At 36.3% G+C, this 24,563-nt stretch overlaps 1 protein-coding gene across 2 annotated transcripts in view; it reads right to left on the bottom strand.

Moving 5' to 3' along the window:
* The window catches only part of Unc13c (unc-13 homolog C), a 562,417-nt gene that overhangs the window by 84,894 nt on the left and 452,960 nt on the right, over positions 1-24,563 (bottom strand). For both annotated transcript variants that reach the window (XM_027925904.2, XM_071607322.1), the window contains 3 exons: positions 9,779-9,867; positions 3,096-3,245; positions 470-593 (listed from right to left, as the gene is read on the bottom strand). In XM_027925904.2, the coding sequence (XP_027781705.2) occupies positions 470-593; positions 3,096-3,245; positions 9,779-9,867 (363 nt within the window). The remainder of the gene's footprint in view (positions 1-469; positions 594-3,095; positions 3,246-9,778; positions 9,868-24,563) is intronic.

Here is a 24,563-nt window from a genome sequence, read left to right as displayed (position 1 = left end):
CCAGTTAGAGCAGTCTATTCTATTAACCTCCAAGTCAGGAGGTAATAGATGAAATCAGAAAGAGAAGGTGAAAAGATCCCATGTTGTAGTGTTGGAACGATCTTCTAAAGCTATAAAATTAAAGAAAGAAACACAGTGGCTACATTATTTCTCTGTGTGGTCACAGTAAAAATAAGCAAAAATCATATATGTAAACCAGACAACTGTACAAATGGAACTTGGATACACATTTTTAAAGAGAAGTTTTGAGTGACAAGCAAGTGTGGTGCTTGATTCCTATTACCACTATTTAAAACTTATTTGGCTAAAAAAAATGTAATTTGATAAAAATTGTGATAAATTGCATACCAAACCCTCTTTCTCAAAAATGGATTTAAACAGTACATCATCTGGATCAAAAGCACTCATTTTTTTTTTTTTTAAAGAAGACAATTAGATGTGTTTTTAAAACTACATTTTAAATACTTACTGTTTGGTCTGTCAGAGGAGGGAGAACAATTTGTTTTTCTATTTTGTTAAGAACTAGTTTCCATAGTTCTTTCAAAACTCGCTTCAGGACTGTTTTCTCACAGATTTTTGCTGAAAGACTTAATCTGAATAAAATAAAACACACACTCATAAATGTACCAACTTACTCTATGAATCAGAATTTCCCATTAATTACCAAGATTCAAATACCTGAACAGGCCTTGATAATTTTCAAATGGTGAATTCCATTTACTTCAAAAGATTCATAATACCAAAGTATTTTAATCATACTGCACATTAGGTAATTCATTATATTTGGTAGAAAATGAAATCTGATAATTTGTTTCCTTAAATTGTTTCCTAAATTAACAGGCTTCAGACAGAAAAATACTGTTCCATGTACATCAATACACATTTAAAGACAAAAGATCCCTTTTATTTGTATATAAAATCAGTTCAGCCAAGAGCAATTTCTGAGATCAGTCACCAGGGTTTGGTGTGGGGCTGAGAAGAAGATAATAGAACCAATATTTTTCACCCACCAGATGGCAGACCCCTGAGGGATATCCTTGGAACTTTATCTCTGCTACTTTGAAAACCATTGTTCAAGGGGATCATTTCTAGTTTGCTGATGAAAATTTATAGTATAGACAAGGTAGAAACCAGCAGATATGTCATGGCAGAATGACAAATGTGATCTCCAGAGAGACTTAGGATGATGTGAGATAAAACAAATACGCCAATTTTGCTGCAGACCTGTCATTTCTACTTTCTAAAGGTCTGAATTTAAGAACTAATCTGTGTATGCATTCAGCAGGGTAAACAGCCCTGCTCAGGCTGGAACCAGAACAGAACTAAAATCAGTGACATGTATGTGGCTCTTCATGGGGTTTCTGCTAATTGGAAATGGAGTTTACAGCTCATTTTATGTACTGGTGAGATCTTAATGGAGAAGGTGAAACCATAAAGAAATAAGATGTTTTATTTACAGAGGCTGCACAAAGGCAGAGAAAGCCTATGCATTTATAATATAACGTGATTTCTAAGGGGATTTTCTCTAAAGCACCCTAAAGACTCTCAGTCCCCTATTGTTTGTATTGAAAATAATTGAAAATACAGGGGAAACATAGTAACTGCTTCCTTAATGTAGTCAGAGTTAACTGATTTGATCACGCAAACCAGAAAGCTTGTATTTTATGACCTGAGCTACCTAGATTGGCTGAACACAGAGCCAATTAACCATATGTTTTTCAAATGCCATATGTTTAACTGGTGTTATGGTAGAGATGAGAGGTGTCCCCCAAAAGCTCCTGTGTGAAACATGCAAGAGTGTTTAGAGGTGAAATGATGGGTTTATGAGAATCTTAACCTCATCAGTGTGTTAATCTCCTGATAGAGATTAACTGGGTGTAACTGTAGGCGGGTGGATTATACCTGGGGGAGGTGGGTCATTGGGGGCCTGACTTTGGGTCATATATTTTCTCCTTGCTGAGCAGAGCTCTTACTCTGTGTCCTGGTTGCCATGTTTTGAGCTACTTTCCTCCACTACTCTTTTACCATGATGTTGTGCCTCACCTCGTACCCCAAGGAATGAAGCCATTTTATCTATGGACTGAGACCTCTGAAACTATGAGCCCCCAAATAAACTTTTCTCCTCTCAAATTGTTCTTGTCAGGTCTTTTGATCACAGTAATGAAAAAGCTGACTGAAACAACTGGCAATAGAGATTTCTTGTTATAGTTGGTGATATTTGTGTAAAAACTTACCCAGATATTTTCCCTCCACCTGGAATGCCTATCCCTCATTTCCATACATCCAGATCCTGTTCACCTTCAAATTAACCAATCCAAAGGACATTTCTACTTATTCTAAAGAGACTATCATTTTATCCCTTATTATGTTTATTTGTGTAACTTTTTTATTCCTCTTCTTAAACTATTAGCTCTTTAAAAACAATCAGTAGCTGACTTTTAAATATCTTCTCTAACCAGTGGCTTTAAACTTACACATTCTGAATTAGTTCTAAAAACTTCTGCAACTTTCCATGTCTCATATATGTTTTTCAAAAAAATTTAAATCACTCACAAAATTTTAAAGCTCATAGATTCTTTTCTGTCTTTATACATTATCTATTTCCACTAAAAATTACAAAAAATGACATATACGATGATATAATAAAGTATAATTTAAAATACAAAATTAAGACTAAGTAAAATAAGCATCTAAATGCATGGAAAATAAGGGTCAATCCACTTTTTCAATTACCTCACTATACAGGTGGTGAAATGGACTCTGTCTTTCTCTATTTCCAGGAGTATGCAAAACCATATACCATTTGAGGAACATAAAATTTGAAATCTCTGTGCCTCAGAACAAAAACCCTCTTAGCTACCAATATTTATTTATTCTCATTTTTTCCCTTTCATGTACAAAGTTGTCATTTTTTTCTACCTAGTAATAAAATAAAGGATTGCTCTTTAATGAACACATTTAGTTTTACAAATATCTTTTTAAAGCTGTTGTGCATAGGAGAAATAATATTTTGTAAGGCCTCATCAGTCAAGAAAATTAAGTAAAGATAATAAGTAAAGGCAACAAGTAAAGGTAAAAGTGGATAGAAAACTTACGTTTTGTCCAAGAAGTCCATAAGCGGTCTTAAAACAATCTCTGCATCCATTGCTGCACTATTCTTATTAGATGTGCTATTTCCATTTGCTCTCATTTGATTTAGTTCAAAACTCATCTGTTTTATGCATTCTTCAATTATAAGCTGGAAACTAAAGAAAAACAATATAATTCTGGAATAAAAGTAAACATTTTTCTTGGGCTGTTTGAATTCTACCATGAGGATCTGTTTCAAATAGCATGAATTCTCTTGTTCATTAGTTCTGAAACTTAATTTCAACTGCAAAAAAAAAAAAAAAAAGGTTACAATGTAAGCTCACTTGGTACCATTATATGTGAATCAGACTAAAGTGAAACTTTTCAAGTTGAATTAATTTAAATAGGTTCTTCAGCCTCTATCTCTGAGTAAGAGCTATTATGATTTTCTGGGTGTTTTTTTGAAAAAACGTTCCTCTAGAAAGACTGTTGACTTTGGGATGCACCTTCTTCACTTGCTTTTGGTAACTCCACACTCTGCTGGCTTTCTACCACCATCACTGGCTGCTCCCTCTCAACTGCCTGACTTCTACCCACTGGAGTAGGATTGCCATATTAAATCAAATAAGAACATAGGGGACCTAATTAAATTTGAATTTCAAATAGTAAATATTTTTAGCATAAATCTGTACATGTAATATTTGGGACAGACTACACTAAAAATTACTCACTGTTTATGTGAAATTCAAATTTCACTGCATTTTATCTGTTTACCCTATGTTGGGACGCTCCAGGCTTGATCCCTGGACCACTCTTCTCCCTCAACAATCACTCCCTTGACTATCCCATCTGGCCCCATGGCTTCCATACTACTTACATACTGGTGATTCTCAAGTTCACATGTGCAGACCCAACTTATACCCCACACACCAGGCTGTTTTATTAAACTGGCTATGCAAACTTTCCACTTGAAAATCTGAGTTCCGTAAACCCAGAAGCCAATCTGTCAACACACTGTGTCCTAAATCTAAAGACTTTTTCCTTCCAAAGACTACTTACCCCCACACCTTTCACCTAAACTGGCATGGTGATTTTTCTAAGTCTCTTTCTGTTCAACCCGCTATAGTTATCTTTTTTAAAATAGACATGATTGTGCTCCCCCCTTGTTAAAAAATTGTCAATAGCTTCCAAACAAAATTGTAACCAAGTATAGAGCATTTCGTAGACTATAAAGTCCAACATGACCTGGTGCTGGTGATCTCAATGATGTTACTTCTTGCCTCCTTTCTTTTAGCTTCACTGCAGTGCAGCCAAAGCCCTCTCTTTGGTGTCCTGGGATGCTCCAAAGAGCATGTTTACCATATGTCCACTGTTATGTGCCCTCTGCCAGGGAAATTCTCATGCTATTTTTGGTCTTTCATTTGGGGCATAAGCCAAATGATTCTTCGGAGAAGTCTTCCGTGAGTGCTCAAACTAAAATGGCTTTCCCATCATTTTCATTCCTTAACTGTTTATTTTTCCTTAATTGTGTTGTTCATCATTTGACAGAATGCCTACTTTTAGTTTGTTTGCTGCCTATTGCCTCCACTAGGATAAAAGTTCCACAGGACCAGGGGTTGTTCAGAATTATTTGCACATACCATTCACATATTCAGAAAATGCAGGAACAGTAGTTAAATTTTTTTCAATATTGTATATTGAAAATTGCTAAGAGGATAGATTTTCAATAAAATTTTCTCAGTATACGTACAACTGACAACTCTGTAAAGGTGATACATGTGTCAATTAGCTTGAATGTTGTGATCATTTCATAAGGTTATTCATCTTAAATATATACAATTTTTATATGTTGATGATATCTCAATAAAACTATGCAAAAAAGAAATATTGGTTAAATGTACCAATGGATGATCTCCTTTCACCTGCCTTGACTGCTTACCACTCTCAGGATTTAAGCAAGTTTGTGAAGAGTAACCCTTTGTGCTGCTTTTCTTCTCTATGTCCTCAGTATCAGTTTTGGTGGCTCTTACCTAAGCAGCAGCAAGTAGTAAGAGATTTAAGTAGTGGAGACTCTTAGCCTTATTGTTAAGATATTTCCAACAATACTTCCATGTTTCTGATAATAGGAGTAAATATAAGTATATTCAGATACACACACACACACACATACACACACACACAATTACTTAGGAGAATGGGAAAGTTTGGGAAATGGCCAAATCACTGCAATGATAATGAGAAGCAGGAATTCCAGTCAGTATTTTAAAGTACTGAGAGCAAGTCAGTCCCATTTTTCTTCCAAATACAATGATTTTAATTTTATTTGAAAAGTATAAATTACCCAAATTTTATATAGAAGTTTAGGCTTTTTCACTATATAATGCTTTCATTATGAATTAAGCAAAATATACATGTTTATTCATGTACACACATTTTATAAATACTTAATAAATATCTACTATGTGCCAATCACTATTTTATGTGCTGAGAGTACATCAATTAATAAAATAGGCAGAAGTACTTGTTCCTGTAGCATATGTGAGACCTTACCTTGTTTTTTAGTTCTTGCTTTTACCTAGTATGATGAATCTTTAATAGATTTTAAATTAAACAACTTGGATCTCTTTCTTGTTCCTAGTCCTTTAGTAGCAGATTTGTAAACACACTGGTCCATAATCTGGGGCATATATTCAAGACCTGATTCTACTTCTACCATTATATTTGGCTCGTCTCCCATCGTTTTTTTGTTTTTTGTTTTTAATTGTTGTTGGGATTGAACCCAGGTGAGTTTTATCACTGAGCTATGTTCCCAGCCACCCCTCCCCCCCACTTTTTTTGAGCAGTTACTGTCTCACTAAGTGGCTAGAATGGGCTTCCAATCTGTCATCTTTATGACTCAACCTCTCCAGGCTCTGGGATTACAGGTGTGAACCACCATGCCCAGCCAGTCTCCATCTTTGGATCCTGACTTCTCCTTGGTTTTCTGTACTGTTGAGAACATCATTCTTACCCCTCTAGACTTGCCATTTGTATTGGTTCCTTGATCTTTGGATCTCTGCTGAACCCTCTGGGTATGACTCATTTCTTATCTATCTTTATGGTTATCAGGTTTCAATGGAATACGCTCTTCTAAGCTCTTATTCAGAGGAATTAATCCTGGCTATTAGGCTTTTATCTGGCTCCACCTGTGTCTGGCCTCTTATAAGGTAGCAGTTGCAAGGGAGGGAGGAAAAGGGAATGGTAGGGAAAGTGGGCAAGGTCTGGGTCTTTGTGGTGGTATGCGTACTTAATGGGGCTAATTCAGTAGACACTTGACAGGATAGAAACAAAAGGCAAACAATATTAGAAATTTCTAACAGGTTGATTTTCCACTAGGTCATCAATGATCCTGATGGCTTTAATAAGAATTATCTTTTAAATAACTACTTTCTTTTGCACCAATTCTCAAAATCAAGGCATGGGGATGAGATGATAGACTGAGCAGAGAGCATAAATTTATGTTTCAAATATGTGAAAAGTAGGTTCTTAAACAGATCTATATTGTAAACTCAATCATAAGCCAGCTCTGTGTGTGGGATCAAGCATATGGAAGAAGTATTCTCAGTATTTCATGGACAATACCACTCTATGATTACAAGAGACCAGGGTAAACAAACACCTGCATTTCACCTAAAAAGCCTTTGTCTCTATCAATTGTTTTAGTAAATTCACCAAAAAATTCCTTCCCTCCCTCCCTCCCTCACTTCCTTCCTTCCTTCCTGGTTGGAAAAGTTTTTATTAACTAGCTTGAATAGAAGTAGTGCCACTAAATAATAACAGACTTTGCTAACACCCAAGGAGTCAAATACTCAGAAGAATTCCTATGAAATATTCCTGAGTCCTCTGAATATTTAATCCAGCCATCCTCTGGTACTAAAGGTATCAGTAAGAAAGACACAGTAAACAAACAAACAAAAAATTGAAAAATATGGGTGTAAGCAGAAATCTAAGCGGCACAAGTTTTGAAAATTTTAAGAACATCTTTAATAAATCACTGAAGTGAACTCCTGTAGTCATGCATCAGGAAACCAGTTACCCATGTTTCAAATGTGTGGTTTGGCTCTTCTCTGGCTTTACGGCAATATCATCCTAGCTGGTATATATAGTAGAATAATTGATTGTTTTTCTTAATACTATAAAATCAAACTGATTTTTGAGGTTAATTATGTACTTATTTTTAAAGCTTTATATTGCTAATTTAGACCTGAAGAAGGATCAGTTGAGACTGAATTTATCTAGTTTGGCTTTCCAACAAATCACACTGATCACGGTGGACTTGCCATCTATTGCACATGTGAAGTATCATAGCAACGGGCATATAATAATTATTCTTTTTATAAGGAAAGTGTGACATATGGCCTGTTTACTCTAATAATCTGAATAGCCCTAAATGAATGAAATGCTAAATTATTTTCTATACTTAAAAAATAATGAAGGAATGGGTCATGGGTAGCCAAGGGTTTCAATATCTAGGCTAAAATATCCAAACTCATACGACTAAAACATTTCAGATGCCCTTCTAATGGCCCCAATCCTTCTTTCAGAATTGACATCTGTCCTTTTTATTCTTTCAAATCTGAATTCATAGGTTAACCTTTGCAAACAAAACATTCTTCCCTTTCAAAAAAAAAATCAAAATACAAGAAAAAGCACTTTTACAAGGAGTAATTTAGTATGCTTTATTTATATTCTAGTTCTGTTTATTTTTTGTGAAGTTCTGAACACTTTTCTAGCTAATCTTGACTCGTTTTTTCTCACCCTAACTTTGCTAAACAATCCCTCCTATTGCTTGTAGCTGAAGGCAACATTATTTCTGTTAACCACACATTAATGTACAACCAGATCAGAGGCAAGCCTGAAATGGCTGAGCCAAAGCCCCATCACTAAGTGTCAGAGCCAGTGACACCCCACATTTGTGAACAACTGCTGCCTCTCCAATTCCAGGTACAACTACCTTCCTGTTGCTGATTAACATTCAGGCCAAGTAGGCAAGGTCATGCAGATCAGCTAACATAATTGAGCAGAGGTATCAACTACCCTAATCTCCCATTTGGCTTGAGTCTCCTGCTCAGCACCTGAGCTGTGAAGGTCGGCTCCATAAGGACGACACCACTTGGCTAAAGGAGTTGTAAACACAACTCTGATTATCAAGAGAAGGATAAGTATGTTTTTTTTTTTTTTTAAATTGTGTTTTATTGTTTGTGGGAGGCCAACCTTATGGGTGACTGAGTTACACTCCCTAGCTGGGTGCTGAGGCGCTCAGTCACAGAAATGGGTGTGTCTTGCTACAGCCCCATGGGTGAAGCTATGCTCACCTGTTCCTTTGTAATATAACCCCTTGCCCTGTTTAGGATAGAATCTTCCATGGAAGTGCCTTGTGTGTGTCCCCTCCTCTTACTGTGCCCTTGGGTGTGGCCTACCCAGATGTCAGTCAACCTGCTGACAGTGGACATCATGAAGATAGACTCAGCCCCCTGAAACCTGACCCCTTGCCTCATTTGAATAGCTTCTCCTCAATAAAAGGGGTCAACACGTGTTCTCTCTCTCTTTTTGTGGACCCTTAAGGTCAGAGGAGCCGTCACAGCAACCCCAAAGGAAAAGGTATTTGTGTCTCTTGTGTGGTTATTTCGTGTAGCCCAGTTAGCCCAGTTTAACTAGAGTGACCCCTGAGCCTTTTAGTCGCGGGAACAGAAACCCGGCAATTGTTGTATTTGAGGGGAAAAAAATGATGTTTTCAGTGTTGCTTCTGTTTAGTCTTTCTGATTAAAAAAGGCACTGGTAATGAGCAAATGTATCTCTCTACAACATGTTAAGTAATGAGTAGTGTTTAAAGAGATAGTCCCTGCCGTGGAAGAAACCTTTATACTTTCATTGGAAAACTGAACACGTAGTTTAAATTGGTAAGTCAACATGTATTGAACTAATATTTAAATCAAATTCTATAGTAAATTAATGAACTTCTTCAAAGATGTATTTGTTTCTATCTGTTTTAACATTTGATAATGAGATGCTTCTTGCACAGGACCAAAATCAAATTTGTTTATGGTGAACTTCTCTTGCTTTATAACCATACCATGTACAGATTAAGTTGACTTTTTTTATATGGAAAAAATGTAGATATGTCAGTAGTTTCCAAACTCCTGCCTATGGGAGAGTTGCAATCAGATTCCTAAGCCTTAAAATGGAGAATCTTGACTTCATTTGATACAGGGTTAGGGATTCAGGCATTCTGAAGCACAACCACATGGACATGTATGCCATGAGCACAACCTGTATTTCTTTCATATGCAAAATATTTTCCTTCCTCCTTCCCTTTCTCCATACTTTCAATAGCCAATTCAACCTCTACATGCTGGGATTGCAGACAGGTATAAGATATGATTCCAGCCCTTAAGGAGCACAGAAGAAAGTGATGGAAACTAGACCAGTAAATTGAAATGTAGAGCACAGTGTTGCAAGTGGTACCCAAATGAAGGATGCCTAGAGATCTGGGGAGCATTCAGCATGGCATCACTATTAGAGGGAGGGGTCACAAAAGAGTTTTCAGAGGAGGCTATGCTTAGATCAGGTCTGGAAGTTAAATGGATTTAGTCAGAGGAATATCTCTGAAGGCATGAATATTATAAATGAAATCAAACACATTTAGATAATAACTACTCAGGTCACTTACCTTTCTCCATATGTGACGCTGAGCTCATCCAGAACCCCACTGAGTTTAACTTGAAGTTCTTTTAGAATGGTACTAGCTTCAGGATCCAGCTGCAGAAAGATCATAAACAATGTTACTTTGGAGTTTTGAGAATTATGCCTTTTTTTCTATTAGAAGCATTTTCTTCTTATATTCAAACAACACATACATACTTTTCCCTCTCTTTTTGCCTTTGAAATCAAATAAAAAAGTTTAGGAAATTTTGAAGAAGTAGGGGAAGGGGTTCTTGCATATGAAAAATTTATTGAATTGCATGGCATGCTTACAAATAAGGCTAGATAGCAAAGTTTTGTTGATTACAGCAATGGGATTCAAGACATGACCAAAACATCATCTAGAGCACTATATTTTCATAATTTAGAAGGTCTAATGTGTTATATATTAGTTAAATATATGTGTTGCTTCAAAATATATTTCAGTTTTTAATATCACTGTAAAGCAACAGACCCATTAGAAATATAAATTCAGTTAAAAGTTAACTTTTGAGAACACATTGAGTATACCTAATCCAAAATGCTTGAGACTATAAATGTTTCAGATTTCAGAGTTTGTCGTATTTTAGAATATTTGCTTAGACTTTACTGTGTTAGCATTTGTTATACCAAACTTTGAAACTTGAAATGCTCCAAAATCTAAAACTTTTTGAGTACTGTCATGACACTCAAAAAATTTTGAGCTTGGAACATTTTGGATTAGGGATGCTAAACTTGTATTCATATTGCTCATTCTTAGAAAGTATATTTTCCCAACTTTAGAATTTTAAATTAATGGGAGAAACAAACTATCTACATACTTCCATGTTTTTCTGGAGTTGATAGGTCTGACTTCACTTCCATGGTGTCATTTGTAACTTGGAGTTCAAGATTCAAATCTTAACATTTTATTTTTCTTCAGGACCTCAATTATTTAGAATTTAGAGATAATCTCATAAGCAAATTTGGGGATAAAAGAAAAATAACCAAATCAAGATAATTTAATTGTGATGCTCACTTATACATTGCAAAGTTTAGAAGACAATTTTTCTTTTTATCTCATTGTTCTTAAAATATTGTTAGTAAATATTACCAAATAGCTTACTATAAGTAAACACAAACAATAGCCTACCAATCTTCTAGCTTGAATTTATTTTTACAATTAATGTGTAAGTTCAACACATACTTTACCAAGTATGAAGAAAATCATGTTTTTGTTTGTAAACAAAATGATAACTTTATAACAGATGTATTGTATCAAGCAGAGAGAAATTCATGTGAAAGGCAACCTGGAATATTCTCTGAAATTAAAATGCAAGTCAATCTTCCTTACTTTATCCTTCAGAAATTTAGTTTCCTACCATTAATATCTATAGTTCTTACACAAGCTGATCTACTGAAAAGAAATACAAGGGGTAAAGACAACTTTTGAAAGTAAAAAATTCAAGCATGGCTTACTGTAAATGAGACAATCTAAGGAACATATCCAATAAATATAGGACCCAATGTCAGTTTAATCTCCTGGGACCTAGTCCATGACCAAGAAGTTCCCCTGAGTTTACCTAAATTCTTGACCTAAATTCTATAATCCTCTAAGAGTACTTTATAATGCTAAGAAATGGTTAGGAGGAAGTATTATTCACATTCTCATCAGCTGGGTAGCTCTAGACTATAGGAACATGACTAAAAACATTGAAATGAAAATCAAAAATTGCATTTGTCATCTGAGACTTTCTGATTATATCACATCAATCCTTGATGTCAGTTTCAACTCAAATCTAGGTAATTTTTAAGATTGCTCAGTTTCTGCCCCTCTATCAGAGCCATCTGTTTTTTTTTTTTTTTTGTTTTGTTTTGTTTTGTTTTTTTGGTATCAGATGTGCTCACTGCCCTTGCACACAGACACACAGGCTGCCATAGTATAAGACTCTTTTGGGAATGGGAAAATTACAACACCTGGAGTCTCATACATTCCGAGAGTTCTATTCAGGTATTATCAGCTACAGGGCAGTGATGCTCAAAGGCAAATAGATGGTATATACTTACTTAAAAAAACCTAAGACTGATAGGTGAATTGAGTTTAAATACTAACAAGTCATGGCTTCTTAAACTTTAATGAAGAAAACATTTGTGGACTGCCTGCTCCAATCCTAGGGACCAATGCAAGCTGGAAATTTATTATTATATTTTCTTATTACTCCTCTAATTCCAAATTTAATTTGATTTCAATTGTATAAAAAGGTTGGAAAAATGGAATTAAGAAGAGATTCTCATTTGGTGTTCTGTAGACTCTTTGCTCCCCCTGCAGTTATAGGTAGCAGTTCCCTGCTCACATTTTTGTACCTCCAAAGAATGGCTCTGAAAATAGGGTTTTCTACAAGAGATGGGGGAGGCAGGGGTGGGGGGAGTGTGTGGGGGTTCCCATTTAAAAGATGTATTTAGAACAAAGAAACAATTCAAAAAATTGACAAAACAAAAAGCTGGCTCTATGAAAAAATAAATAAAATTGACAAACTCTTGGCAACCCTAAGGAAAAGAAGGAGAGAGAAAACTCAAATTACTAAAATTTGTGATGAAAAAGGAAATATCACAACAGACACTTTTGAATACAGAAGACAATTAGAAACTATTTTGAAAATTTATACTCCAGTAAAATAGAAAGCCTTAAAGACACCAACAAATTTTTAGAGACATATGATCAACCGAAACTGAGTTAAGAGAACATACACAATTTAAACAGATCAATTTCAAGCAAGGAAATAGAAGATGCCATCAAAAGCCTACCACCCAAGAAAAGCCTGGGACCAGATGGATTCACAACTGAGTTCTACAAGACCTACAAAGAAGAATTAATACCAATACTCCTCAAATTATTCCATGAAATAGAAAAGGAAGGAACCCTTCCAAATTCATTCTACAAAGTTAGTATTATCCTGATACCAAAACATGGCAGAGACACATCAAGGAAAAAAAAATTTTCAGACCAATATCCCTGATGAACATTGATGCAAAAATTCTCAATAAAATTCTAGCAAATTGTGTACAAAAAATGTAAATATATAGTGCATCATGATCAAGTGGGGTTCATTCCAGGGATGCATGTTTGGTTCAACAAATGGAAATCAATAAATACAATTCATCACACCAATAGATTTAAAGATAAGATTAATATGATTTTATCAATTAATGCAGAGAAAGCATTTGACAAAATACAGTACCCTTTAATGTTCAAAACACTAGAAAAACTAGTGATAGTAGGAACATACCTCAACATTGTAAAAGCTATCTATGCTAAGCCCAAGGCCAACTTCATTCTAAATGCAGAAAAATTGGAAGCATTTCCTCTAAAAACTGGGACAAGACAGGGATGCCCTCTTTCACCACTTTCTATTCAACATAGTCCTTAAAACTCTAGCCAGAGCAATTAGAGAGACAAAAGAAATTAAAGGGATAGGAATAGGAGAAGAACTCAAACTATCATTATTTGCTGACTACATGATTCTATACTTAGCAGATCCAAAAATCTTCACCAGAAAACTTCTAGAATGAAAAAATGAATTCAGCAAAGTAGCAGGATATGAAACCCATACCCATAAATCAAATGTATTTCTATACATCAGTGATGAAACCGCTGAAAGAAAAATTAGGAAAACTATCCCATTCAAAATAGCCTCAAAAAATTTTTTCTTGAGAATCAACATAACAAAAGAAGTGAAAGCCCTCCATAATGAAAACTACAGAAGACTAAAGAAAGAAATTGAAGAAGACCTTAGAAGACAGAAAGATCTCCCACACTCTTGGATAGGCAATATTAACATTGTCAAAATGGCCATGAAAGTGCAATACAGATTCAATGCAATTCCAATTTAAATCCCATAGTCATTTCTTACAGAAATAGAAAAAGCAATGAAATTCACTTGGAAAAAATAAGAGACCCAGAATAGACAAAGTGATCCTTAGCAAGAAAAGTGAAGCAGGAGGCATCACAATACCAGAATTTAAACTATACTACAAAGCTATAATAAGAAAAATGGCATGGTATTGGCACCAAAATAGATATGTAGACCAATGATGCAAAATATAAGACACAGAGACAAACCCACATAAATATAGTTATCTCATACTAGACAAAGGCTTCAAAAACATATATTGGAGAAAAGATAGCCTCCTCAACAAATGGTACTGGGAGAACTAGAAATCCCTATGTAGCAAAATTAAAATAAACCCCTATCTTTCACCATGCACAAAACTCAACTCAAAGTGGACCAAGGACCTAGGAATTAGAACAGAGACCCTGTGCCTAAGAGAGGAAAATGTAGGCCCAAATCTTCATCATGTCAGATTAGGCCTTGACTTCCTTAACAAGGCTCATAAAGAGCAAGAAATAAAATCAAGAATTAATAAATGGGATGGAATCAAACTAAAAAGCTTCTTCTCAGCAAAAGAAACAATCAATGAGGTGAAGAGAGAGCCTACATTTTGAGAGCAAGTTTTTGCCACATGCACGTCAGATAGAGCACTAATCTCCAGGAAAGGAACACTTCTATGTGTCTAATATACTATAGCTGCAACTTCCTCATCTTTGAATCTCCCAAGTCTCCCCAGTGAGGGTGGTCATGGGACAATAGACAAAAAGAATACCAGTGATTTCTTTAGATGACTGGATCTGGTTTTGTTCTTGTCTGGGGAGTATGCATTTTATTTATTTATTTAGGTATTGAGAATTGAATCCAGGGGTGCTTTACCACTAAGCTAGACCCCTACTGCACTTAGGTTTCTAAGAAGTTAGCTGACTCAAACAATCGGATTTTGACCAGCCCCTTTGCTAAAAAATAAAACAAACAAACAAACAAAAACTTTTCAAACTACTAGTTTACTTCTTCTCATGGAATTGCTTACAAAATTATAAGAATTAGTTTGTAGTACTTTAAGTTTCATTTCTATCATATACTATGAACTGATATTTATTGCTGTCACTAGACAGAAATAGGAGTCCTATACCTGCCGTTCATGTTTACTAATTCAACAAATGAGCAATTGACATCTCTACAATTATATACAATCAATCAACAAATATAAGAAAAAAATGTTCAATATCTCTAGTAATTAGAGAAATGCAAATCAAAACTACTCTAAGATGTCATCTCATGCCAGTCAGAATGGCAGTTATCAATAATACAGACTACAATAAATGTTGGCAAGAATGTAGGGGAAAAGGCACACTCATACATTGCTGGTAGGACTGCAAATTGTTGTAACCAATCTGGAAAGCAGTATGGAGATTCCTTAGAAAACTTGGACTAGAACCACCATTTGACCCAGCTATCCCACTTTTTGGTCTATTCCCAAAGGACTTAAAGTCAGCCTACTATAGTAATGTAGCCACATGGATATTTACAGCAGCTCAATTCACAATAGCTAAACTGTGGAAGCAATCTAGATGCCCTTCAATAGATGAATGGATAAAGAAACTGTAGTATATATACACAATGGAATATTACTCAACATAAAAAGAGAATAAAATTATGGCATTTGAAGGTAAATGGATGGAGTTGAAGAATATCATGCTAAGTAAGCCAATACTAAAAAAACAAAGGCTAAATGTTCCTCGATAGGGGAAGGAAGATGGCGGCGAGGGGAGTGCATTGCCCCCGTGTGCTGCTTCACTGTGTGGGAGTATGACAAGTCAGGACGGCTAAAGGATATCTTGTTAGGAATTTCCAGCAATAGTGGGGTGCTCCGGAACCTGGAGGAAGGATTTCCATCGCACGAGGATCAGCTACGGGGACTCAAACGCGAGAGGTTTTTCGCACGGAGGGTAACACTGCTTATTCAGCAAATCGCCCCGCGGCTAGAATCTGCAGCGTGCGCTGGGATAGAGACGCAGGGTTACAGCGCTGCAGTTTCTGCCAGCCGCACAAGCACCGTACTCAGGGCTGAATTCTGGGTTCGAGACGGGGGAAGGAAGCGGTCCATCTCGGTTCTCCACACCGGTCAGACCACAGAGGAGGCCAGCAGCCACCATGTTGGTAAACTGACGTCACCACCCCTGTTTTCGACTGATCGCAGCTCATTCAGCCATAGAACAGGTAATTTCAGGCTGCAATTCACCTGCGGCTTGCAGACAGATTGCTAGGGCTCAGCGCCTGGGTGCTTCTTAGAACCTGATCTTATCAGAGTGAATACCGAGCGCGGGGCGGCCGAGTTCCGGCTCCCGGAACTGAGCCCGCGGGGACTGCTTCTTGGAGCTTACATTTATAGGAGCTTACACCGAGCACGGAGTGGCCGAGTTCCGGCTCCCGGAACTTCCCTGGCCCGGGGCTAGGAGCCCGCGGAAACTGCTTCTCGGTCCGGGTCCTGCTGAGGGCCGGTCAGGACTCACCCGGTGCTTTGGTTGCCCGGCAAGGGGAACGAAATGCTGCCATTCGCATAGGATACCAACATGGCAGAGATCTGACATCTGCAGAAAGCGGCGGAGGAGGGAACTTCATCAGTACCAGTGGTGACATAAGCAGTTGGTCTCCTGGTAGGGGGGGTGAGGCACAGTCACCCGAGTCTCCTCAATTTGTCCTCGAGCCAGAGGGAAGGAGCCGGGCCGCCGCCAGCGCCCGGAGCAGGCCCAGCGGCTCGCCAGCGTGGTGACCGCGTGACCCCAATTGGAGAGGGGGCGGAGCGGAGCCGCCACCCGCAACCGCAAGGTGGGCAGACCCGCGACCCAGTGGTACATGGGCGTGGTAGGAGGGGCAGGGCAGAGCCGCGGTTCGCGCTTGCAAGGTAAACAGACCTGTGTCAGCCTGGCGGGTCAGGCAGCTATGTTCGTCAAACAAAATCTTCTCAAGTTCAAGAGTCTAATAGATCACCATACCATAATCATGGGAGACTTCAACACACCTCTCTTGCCACTGGACAGATCTTCCAAACAAAAGTTGAATAAGGAAACTATAGAACTCAATAACACTATTAATAACCTAGACCTAATTGACATATATAGAATATACCACCCAACATCAAGCAGTTACACTTTTTTCTCAGCAGCACAAGGATCCTTCTCAAAAATAGATCATATATTATGTCACAGGGCAACTCTTAGACAATATAAAGGAGTAGAGATAATACCATGCATCTTATCTGATCATAATGGAATGAAACTGAAAATCAACAATAAAAGAAGGAAGGAAAAAGCATACATCACTTGGAGAATGAACAATAGGTTACTGAATGATCAATGGGTTATAGAAGACATCAAGAAGGAAATTAAAAAATTCTTAGAGATAAATGAAAACACAGACACAACATATCGGAATCTATGGGACACATTGAAAGCAGTTCTAAGAGGAAAATTCATTGCTTGGAGTTCATTCCTTAAAAAAAGAAAAAACCAACAAATAAATGATCTCATACTTCATCTCAAAATCCTTGAAAAAGAAGAGCAAAACAACAGCAAAAGAAGTAGAAGGCAAGAAATAATTAAAATCAGAGCTGAAATTAATGAAATCGAAACAAAAGAAACAATTGAAAAAATTGACAAAACTAAAAGTTGGTTCTTTGAAAAAATAAACAAAATCGACAGACCCTTAGCGATGCTAGCGAAGAGAAGAAGAGAGAGAACTCAAATTACTAGCATACGGGATGAAAAAGGCAATATCACAACAGACACTTCAGAAATACAGAAGATAATCAAAAACTATTTTGAATCCTTATACTCCAACAAATTAGAAGATAGTGAAGGCATAGATAAATATCTTAAGTCATATGATCTGCCCAGATTGAGTCAGGAGGATATAGAAAACCTAAACAGACCAATATCAATTGAGGAAATAGAAGAAACCATAAAAAGACTACCAACTAAGAAAAGCCCAGGTCCAGATGGGTATACAGCAGAATTTTACAAAACCTTTAAAGAAGAACTAATACCAATACTTTTCAAGCTACTTCAGGAAATAGAAAAGGAGGGAGAACTTCCAAATTCATTCTATGAGGCCAACATCACCCTGATACCTAAACCAGACAAAGACACTTCAAAGAAAGAAAACTACAGACCAATATCTCTAATGAACCTAGATGCAAAAATCCTCAATAAAATTCTGGCGAATCGGATACAAAAACATATCAAAAAAATTGTACACCATGATCGAGTAGGATTCATCCCAGGGATGCAAGGCTGGTTCAATATACGGAAATCAATAAATGTTATTCACCACATCAATAGACTTAAAAATAAGAACCATATGATCATCTCGATAGATGCGGAAAAAGCATTTGACAAAGTACAGCATCCCTTTATGTTCAAAACTCTAGAAAAACTAGGGATAACAGGAACATACCTCAATATTGTAAAAGCAATCTATGCTAAGCCTCAGGCTAGCATCATTCTGAATGGAGAAAAATTGAAGGCATTCCCTCTAAAATCTGGAACTAGACAGGGATGCCCTCTCTCTCCACTTCTGTTCAACATAGTTCTCGAAACACTAGCCAGAGCAATTAGACAGACGAAAGAAATTAAAGGCATAAAAATAGGAAAAGAAGAACTTAAATTATCACTATTTGCATATGATATGATTCTATACCTAGCAGACCCAAAAGGCTCTACAAAGAAACTATTAGAGCTAATAAATGAATTCAGCAAAGTGGCAGGATATAAAATCAACACGCATAAATCAAAGGCATTCCTGTATATCAGCGACAAATCCTCTGAAATGGAAATGAGGACAACCACTCCATTCACAATATCTTCAAAAAAAATAAAATACTTGGGAATCAACCTAACAAAAGAGGTGAAAGACTTATACAATGAAAACTACAGAACCCTAAAGAGAGAAATAGAAGAAGATCTTAGAAGATGGAAAAATATACCCTGTTCATGGATAGGCAGAACTAACATCATCAAAATGGCGATATTACCAAAAGTTCTCTATAGGTTTAATGCAATGCCAATCAAAATCCCAACGGCATTTCTTGTAGAAATAGAGAAAGCAATCATGAAATTCATATGGAAAAATAAAAGACCCAGAATAGCAAAAACAATGCTAAGCAGGAAGTGTGAATCAGGCGGTATAGCGATACCAGACTTCAAACTATACTACAGAGCAATAGTAACAAAAACAGCATGGTACTGGTACCAAAACAGGCGGGTGGACCAATGGTACAGAATAGAGGACACAGAAACCAATCCACAAAACTACAATTATCTTATATTTGATAAAGGGGCTAAAAGCATGCAATGGAGGAAGGATAGCATCTTCAACAAATGGTGCTGGGAAAACTGGAAATCCATATGCAACAAAATGAAACTGAATCCCTTTCTCTCGCCATGCACAAAAGTGAATTCAAAATGGATCAAGGAGCTTGATATCAAATCAGAGACGCGCCGTCTGATAGAAGAAAAAGTTGGCTACGATCTACAGTCGGTGGGGTCGGGCTCCAAATTCCTCAATAGGACACCCATAGCACAAAAGTTAATAACTAGAATCAACAAATGGGACTTACTCAAACTAAAAAGTTTTTTCTCAGCAAAAGAAACAATAAGAGAGGTAAATAGGGAGCCTACACCCTGGGAACAAATCTTTACTCCTCACACTTCAGATAGAGCCCTAATATCCAGAGTATACAAAGAACTCAAAAAATTAGACAATAAGAAAACAAACAACCCAATCAACAAATGGGCCAAGGACCTGAACAGACACTTCTCAGAGGAGGACATACAGTCAATCAACAAGTACATGAAAAAATGCTCAACATCTCTAGCTGTCAGAGAAATGCAAATCAAAACCACTCTAAGATACCATCTCACTCCAGTAAGATTGGCAGCCATTAGGAAGTCAAACAACAACAAGTGCTGGCGAGGATGTGGGGAAAAGGGTACACTTGTACATTGCTGGTGGGACTGCAGATTGGTGCAGCCAATTTGGAAAGCAGTATGGAGATTTCTTGGAAAGCTGGGAATGGAGCCACCATTTGACCCAGCTATTCCCCTTCTTGGTCTATTCCCTAAAGACCTAAAAAGAGCATGCTACAGGGACACTGCTACATCGATGTTCATAGCAGCACAGTTCACAATAGCAAGACTGTGGAACCAACCTAGATGCCCTTCAATAGACGAATGGATAAAAAAAATGTGGCATTTATACACAATGGAGTATTACTCTGCATTAAAAAATGACAAAATCATAGAATTTACAGGGAAATGGATGGCATTAGAGCAGATTATTCTAAGTGAAGCTAGCCAATCCCTAAAAAACAAATGCCAAATGTCTTCTTTGATATAAGGAGAGTAACTAAGAACAGTGTAGGGAGGAAGAACAGGAGAAGAAGATTAACATTTAACAGGGATGAGAGGTGGGAGGGAAAGGGAGAGAGAAGGAAAATTGCATGGTAATGGAAGGAGACCCTCAGGGTTATACAGTGGAGGAGGTAGAGAGAGAGGAGGGGAGGGGAGGGGAGATGTGGGGAGGGGGGAGGGTGGAGGATGGGAAAGGCAGTGGAGCACAACAGACACTAGTATGGCAATTTGTAAATCAATGGATGTGTAACTGATGTGATTCTGCAATCTGTGTATGGGGTGAAGGTGGGAGTTCATAACCCACTTGAATCAAAGTGTGGAATATGATATGTCAAGAAATTTGTAATGTTTTGAACAACCCACAATAAAAAATTAAAAAAAAAAGAATAGTTAATAAAAGTATTTATTAATAAATACATGTCAAAATAATCCATAAATTAATACAATTTTAACCAAAATCTTAAAAAATAAATAAATAAATAAATAAATGTTCCTCGATAAGTGGATGATGATTCATAATGGGTGGGGGTCATGGGAAAAATGGAAGAACTTTGGTGGGGCAAAGGGGAGGGAAGGGTGGAGAGGGGATATGGGGATAGGAAAGATGGTGGAATGAGATGGACATGATTACCTTAGGTACATGTGTGAATGCACATATGGTGCGACACTACATCATGTTCAACCAGATAAATATAAAGTTGTGCTGCAATTGTATACAATAAATCAAAATCATTCTGCTGTCATATATACCTAATTAAAATTAAAAATGTGTATTTAGTTTTCATATTAGTTTTATGTACACACTAAGGTGGTTTGTCTACCTGTTAGTATAATAACTTTGAAATTATACAAACAAGGTTATGTAGGTGACTTGAATGAAATTGTTATTTTCCCATAAAACTATTGAATCTATCTTAGGTATTTGGTGACTATACAGTTATTCTCAAATAACTGGTTATTATTTCAAAATCTGAAATTGTAAGATGACAGTAATTTGAACATTTGATGACAGTTTTAATGCTTTGTTTTAATGCGTTTCTAAGTAGGTTCAAAAGGAATGCTTTGGTCATATAACCAGGTCAAATGAAAAACAAGCCAAAAGGGAAAATTTTAGTTTCAGTTTCTGATCCAAATAATACCACTAAGATAAGCACGGCAATTCTAAGGCCAATTGTATGACTCTTGAAAATTACATGTCTTTTGCAACAATGAGAAAAATGGCATGTTTATCATATTTATCTAATTATAAGGTAATCTTGTTAGGCAACAAAATTACCAATACTTGAGTCTTTCTGCATTTCTATATGTGCCCAAATTACTTCTACAAACCTTCTAAAGTTTTAAGAAATAATAGACTGGGATTTAAGATTTTTTTTTTGCCTAAATTACAAGTGGCATATTTTTAAAATTATTAGCTACTTTAAAAGAGTAAGAAGCTACATAATATTTTTCAGCAATTTTTGAAACATAGCCAACTTATGTGATAATAATAAAAATAAACTTGGGTTATTGTTTTATTACTTAAAGTTATTATTAAAAATAAAAAAGAACAGAAAAAAATTTTAAGCATTTGAAAATCATTATTAATCATTTATTCTATAGCACAGACAGAATTAGCATGTGTACCTCAACAACTTAATTAGCTGGCTAAATAAACAACGTTTCCATGTAAAGGGGAATACAGTCAATGACGATTTAAATGTACTGGATAAAATTCTAACTTATAATTTAAGGTTTCATTCCCACTTTAGGAAAGGTTTGGGAATTCTAAAATCTAGGCCAGTGAAGTATAGTTCTCATGAGCAAAATAAACCATAGTCATATATAGGTAGTCACTGAGCTTTTACACATTTGAGATATTTTACACCACTTTGTGCTTTCGAATATAAATAACTTGTCTGGGAAAGAGAGCAATAAGCAAGTTGTCTATTAAGTTCTTTTTCTTAAGCCTCACTTTTCCTTTAAAATGCAAATTACTTGGCGCTTTGTTTTGCAAATCTTCCCTCCAACATTCCTCCCGGTCAATAGAAGCTTTAGCTTCTACATTAACTGTCCTTTTTTCCCCCTATTAATGTGCATAGAGTGCTCTCATAACTATTTTCTTATAAGCCTATCTCTTCTATAGAATTTTACCTTACTTTTCTAGTATGGGTGTCTGTCCCAATGTCCTTCATGCTGAGGAATTTACCAAATGTTTGAGGAAGGAGTTGAGAGCAGACAGGAGCAGCTCTGTTCTCCAGAGGCTGCTTCTCCTGGGACAGATAATCTGGCATCAACTATTAACAGAATCTCATTGCCTTTGAAATCATTTATTTCCTTGCAACACCATATCCTGTATTTACCAAGTTAGCGTTGATTTCAAATATTTGTGTTATTATTGCCAGACCATGTTAGATTATGCCCTGAAATTTGTTTAGTTGAGGAAACATGATTACCAAACCAACTCGGTATGTGTTGTGTATGTGTGGGTTTTCTTTTCCAGCACAGATTGTTTCCTTATGGATCTAAAGAAAATATACCTTCTTTCACTTTCTTTAAACAGCAATTGCTAAATTGACCATCAAGATCTTGCGAGGGTTATTGGCAGTGGGCTGCAAAGTGGCACTGAGACTCTTCAGATACAGCAATACAAATTCTTATAAAACAGACTTTACATGGAAGAAGTTAAAAGATCTTTAGTGTGAGTTTTCTTTCTTTTCCATAGTTTTTACTACTATCTCATTTCCTTTCTTTTCTCGAAGTTACTAGGCTGCCTGGTCTTGTGTTCAGCTTATCAGTATTAGGATGCTATTATCTGCTCATCTAAAGAAGTACAGATCAGGAAAGAAGGTTACTGCCTGGCCCTCATTTCCCTAGAAAATGGGTCTGATGTTTATACATTAAAAAGGATTCATCCTTTTTAATATTTTTAAATTAAATTCTTTAATTTTTTTGCATTAAATACTTTAATACTTTTGCATAAATTCCTTAATATTTTTGTATTAGATATTTTAACATTTTTAAATTAAATACTTTAATAAATGCAAATTTCATCCCTATTTCTATGAAAAAGAAAGCCTTATTTCAAAAAAAAAAAATGTTTAATTTGAGCTCATGGTTCCTTCCAGGTTTTGTTCTATCCATTATCCCTTTCTCTTCATCTTCAGTCCCTCTATTGTTTCTTTTATTGATGCCTCATCATAAAATTTGCTCCAAAAACATTTATGTTAAAATAAAAAACACTGAACAACTAATGACAGAATACTCAACTTATTTGGAACTTCCCCCTCATTGACATGTAGCTAATATCTTGACCTTCAAACTGCTTAGGACATTTAGCACAAAATGTGTTGACTCCACATCCTTCTCTCTGAAATATTCATTAATCCTCTATGATGTGGCTTCTGCTGTGAATACACTACTGATATCGTCACATATAGATCACCAATGATCTCTTAATTGCCGAATGCAGTGGCCTTATTTATCCTACTCAGACTTAAGTCACACTGTACTTTACTCAATTTCTCAAGTTCTTATTTTCTTGCTTCTCTGAAGATTTGTGTCTTTTGTTGCCTTAAGTCCTCTGTGTACCCCTGACATATTATTTTTCCTTTCTAGTCTTCTTTTGAATCTACATTCTCTCTTTGAGCAATCACATTCATGACTATGGCTTCAACTACCTGCATGCTTATGACTCCCAGATTTATTATTCATAGTCTTAATATAATGCCTGAACATTAGTTCTATATTCTTGAGTGCCTAAGATTTTTCCACTTTGATAGTGCACACAAATCTCAGTCACAGCAGTATATAAAAAATGGAACTTATTAGGTGGCCATCTTTTAGTATTTCTCCTCTTGTTTTTGCTGATTTGGTTAATGACATGATTATTAAAGGCACCTTCGACTTCTGTGTTCTTCCTTCCATATTTACTTAGATATTAAATATGACTGAAGAATATCTCTAAAATGTTTTCTCCATTTTTTCCTGTTCTTTTCACTTCCTGATTCAGACTTTTTCTGGTCTAGTATAGTACAATCATCTCTGAGTAAGTTGTACTCTTGTTTCTTGTTTTCCCCTTCCAACTTCTAAATGTTGTACCCAGAGTTGTTTAATAAATCCAAATCTGATTTTAGCACTTGCCAAACCCTCAAGCTGGCTTTCAATCTGGGAAGTGTTGCAAGACATTTCTCAAAATCTTCTCTGGGTTCTTGCTCTTTCTTTTATTTTGAAGAGTTCAATTTTCTCCAACCTTTCCACTTACCAGAATCTATTCACCTTATAAGGCCTGTCAAACTTAAAATATATAATTTGAGAAACACTGAAAAATTCCTTACTGAACCTAGCATCAGAGTAAAGTCCCTGAATTCCCTAAATCACTTTGTAGAGCTATGTTGCTCACTTGGATAATCCACTGTGTTGTCAGAAATAAAACACATTGTCCTCTCTATTGCAGACAAATGTGCCCTAGCTCTAACAATGCTACTCTGCTTTTTTGCTTCTTTTTAAAAATTCC

This window comes from Marmota flaviventris, chromosome 2 (assembly GCF_047511675.1).
Source record: "Marmota flaviventris isolate mMarFla1 chromosome 2, mMarFla1.hap1, whole genome shotgun sequence".
Classification (NCBI taxonomy): domain Eukaryota; kingdom Metazoa; phylum Chordata; class Mammalia; order Rodentia; family Sciuridae; genus Marmota; species Marmota flaviventris.
The sequence above is the reverse complement of the archived record's forward strand: the minus strand, read 5'-3'. Positions and strand labels throughout refer to the sequence as shown.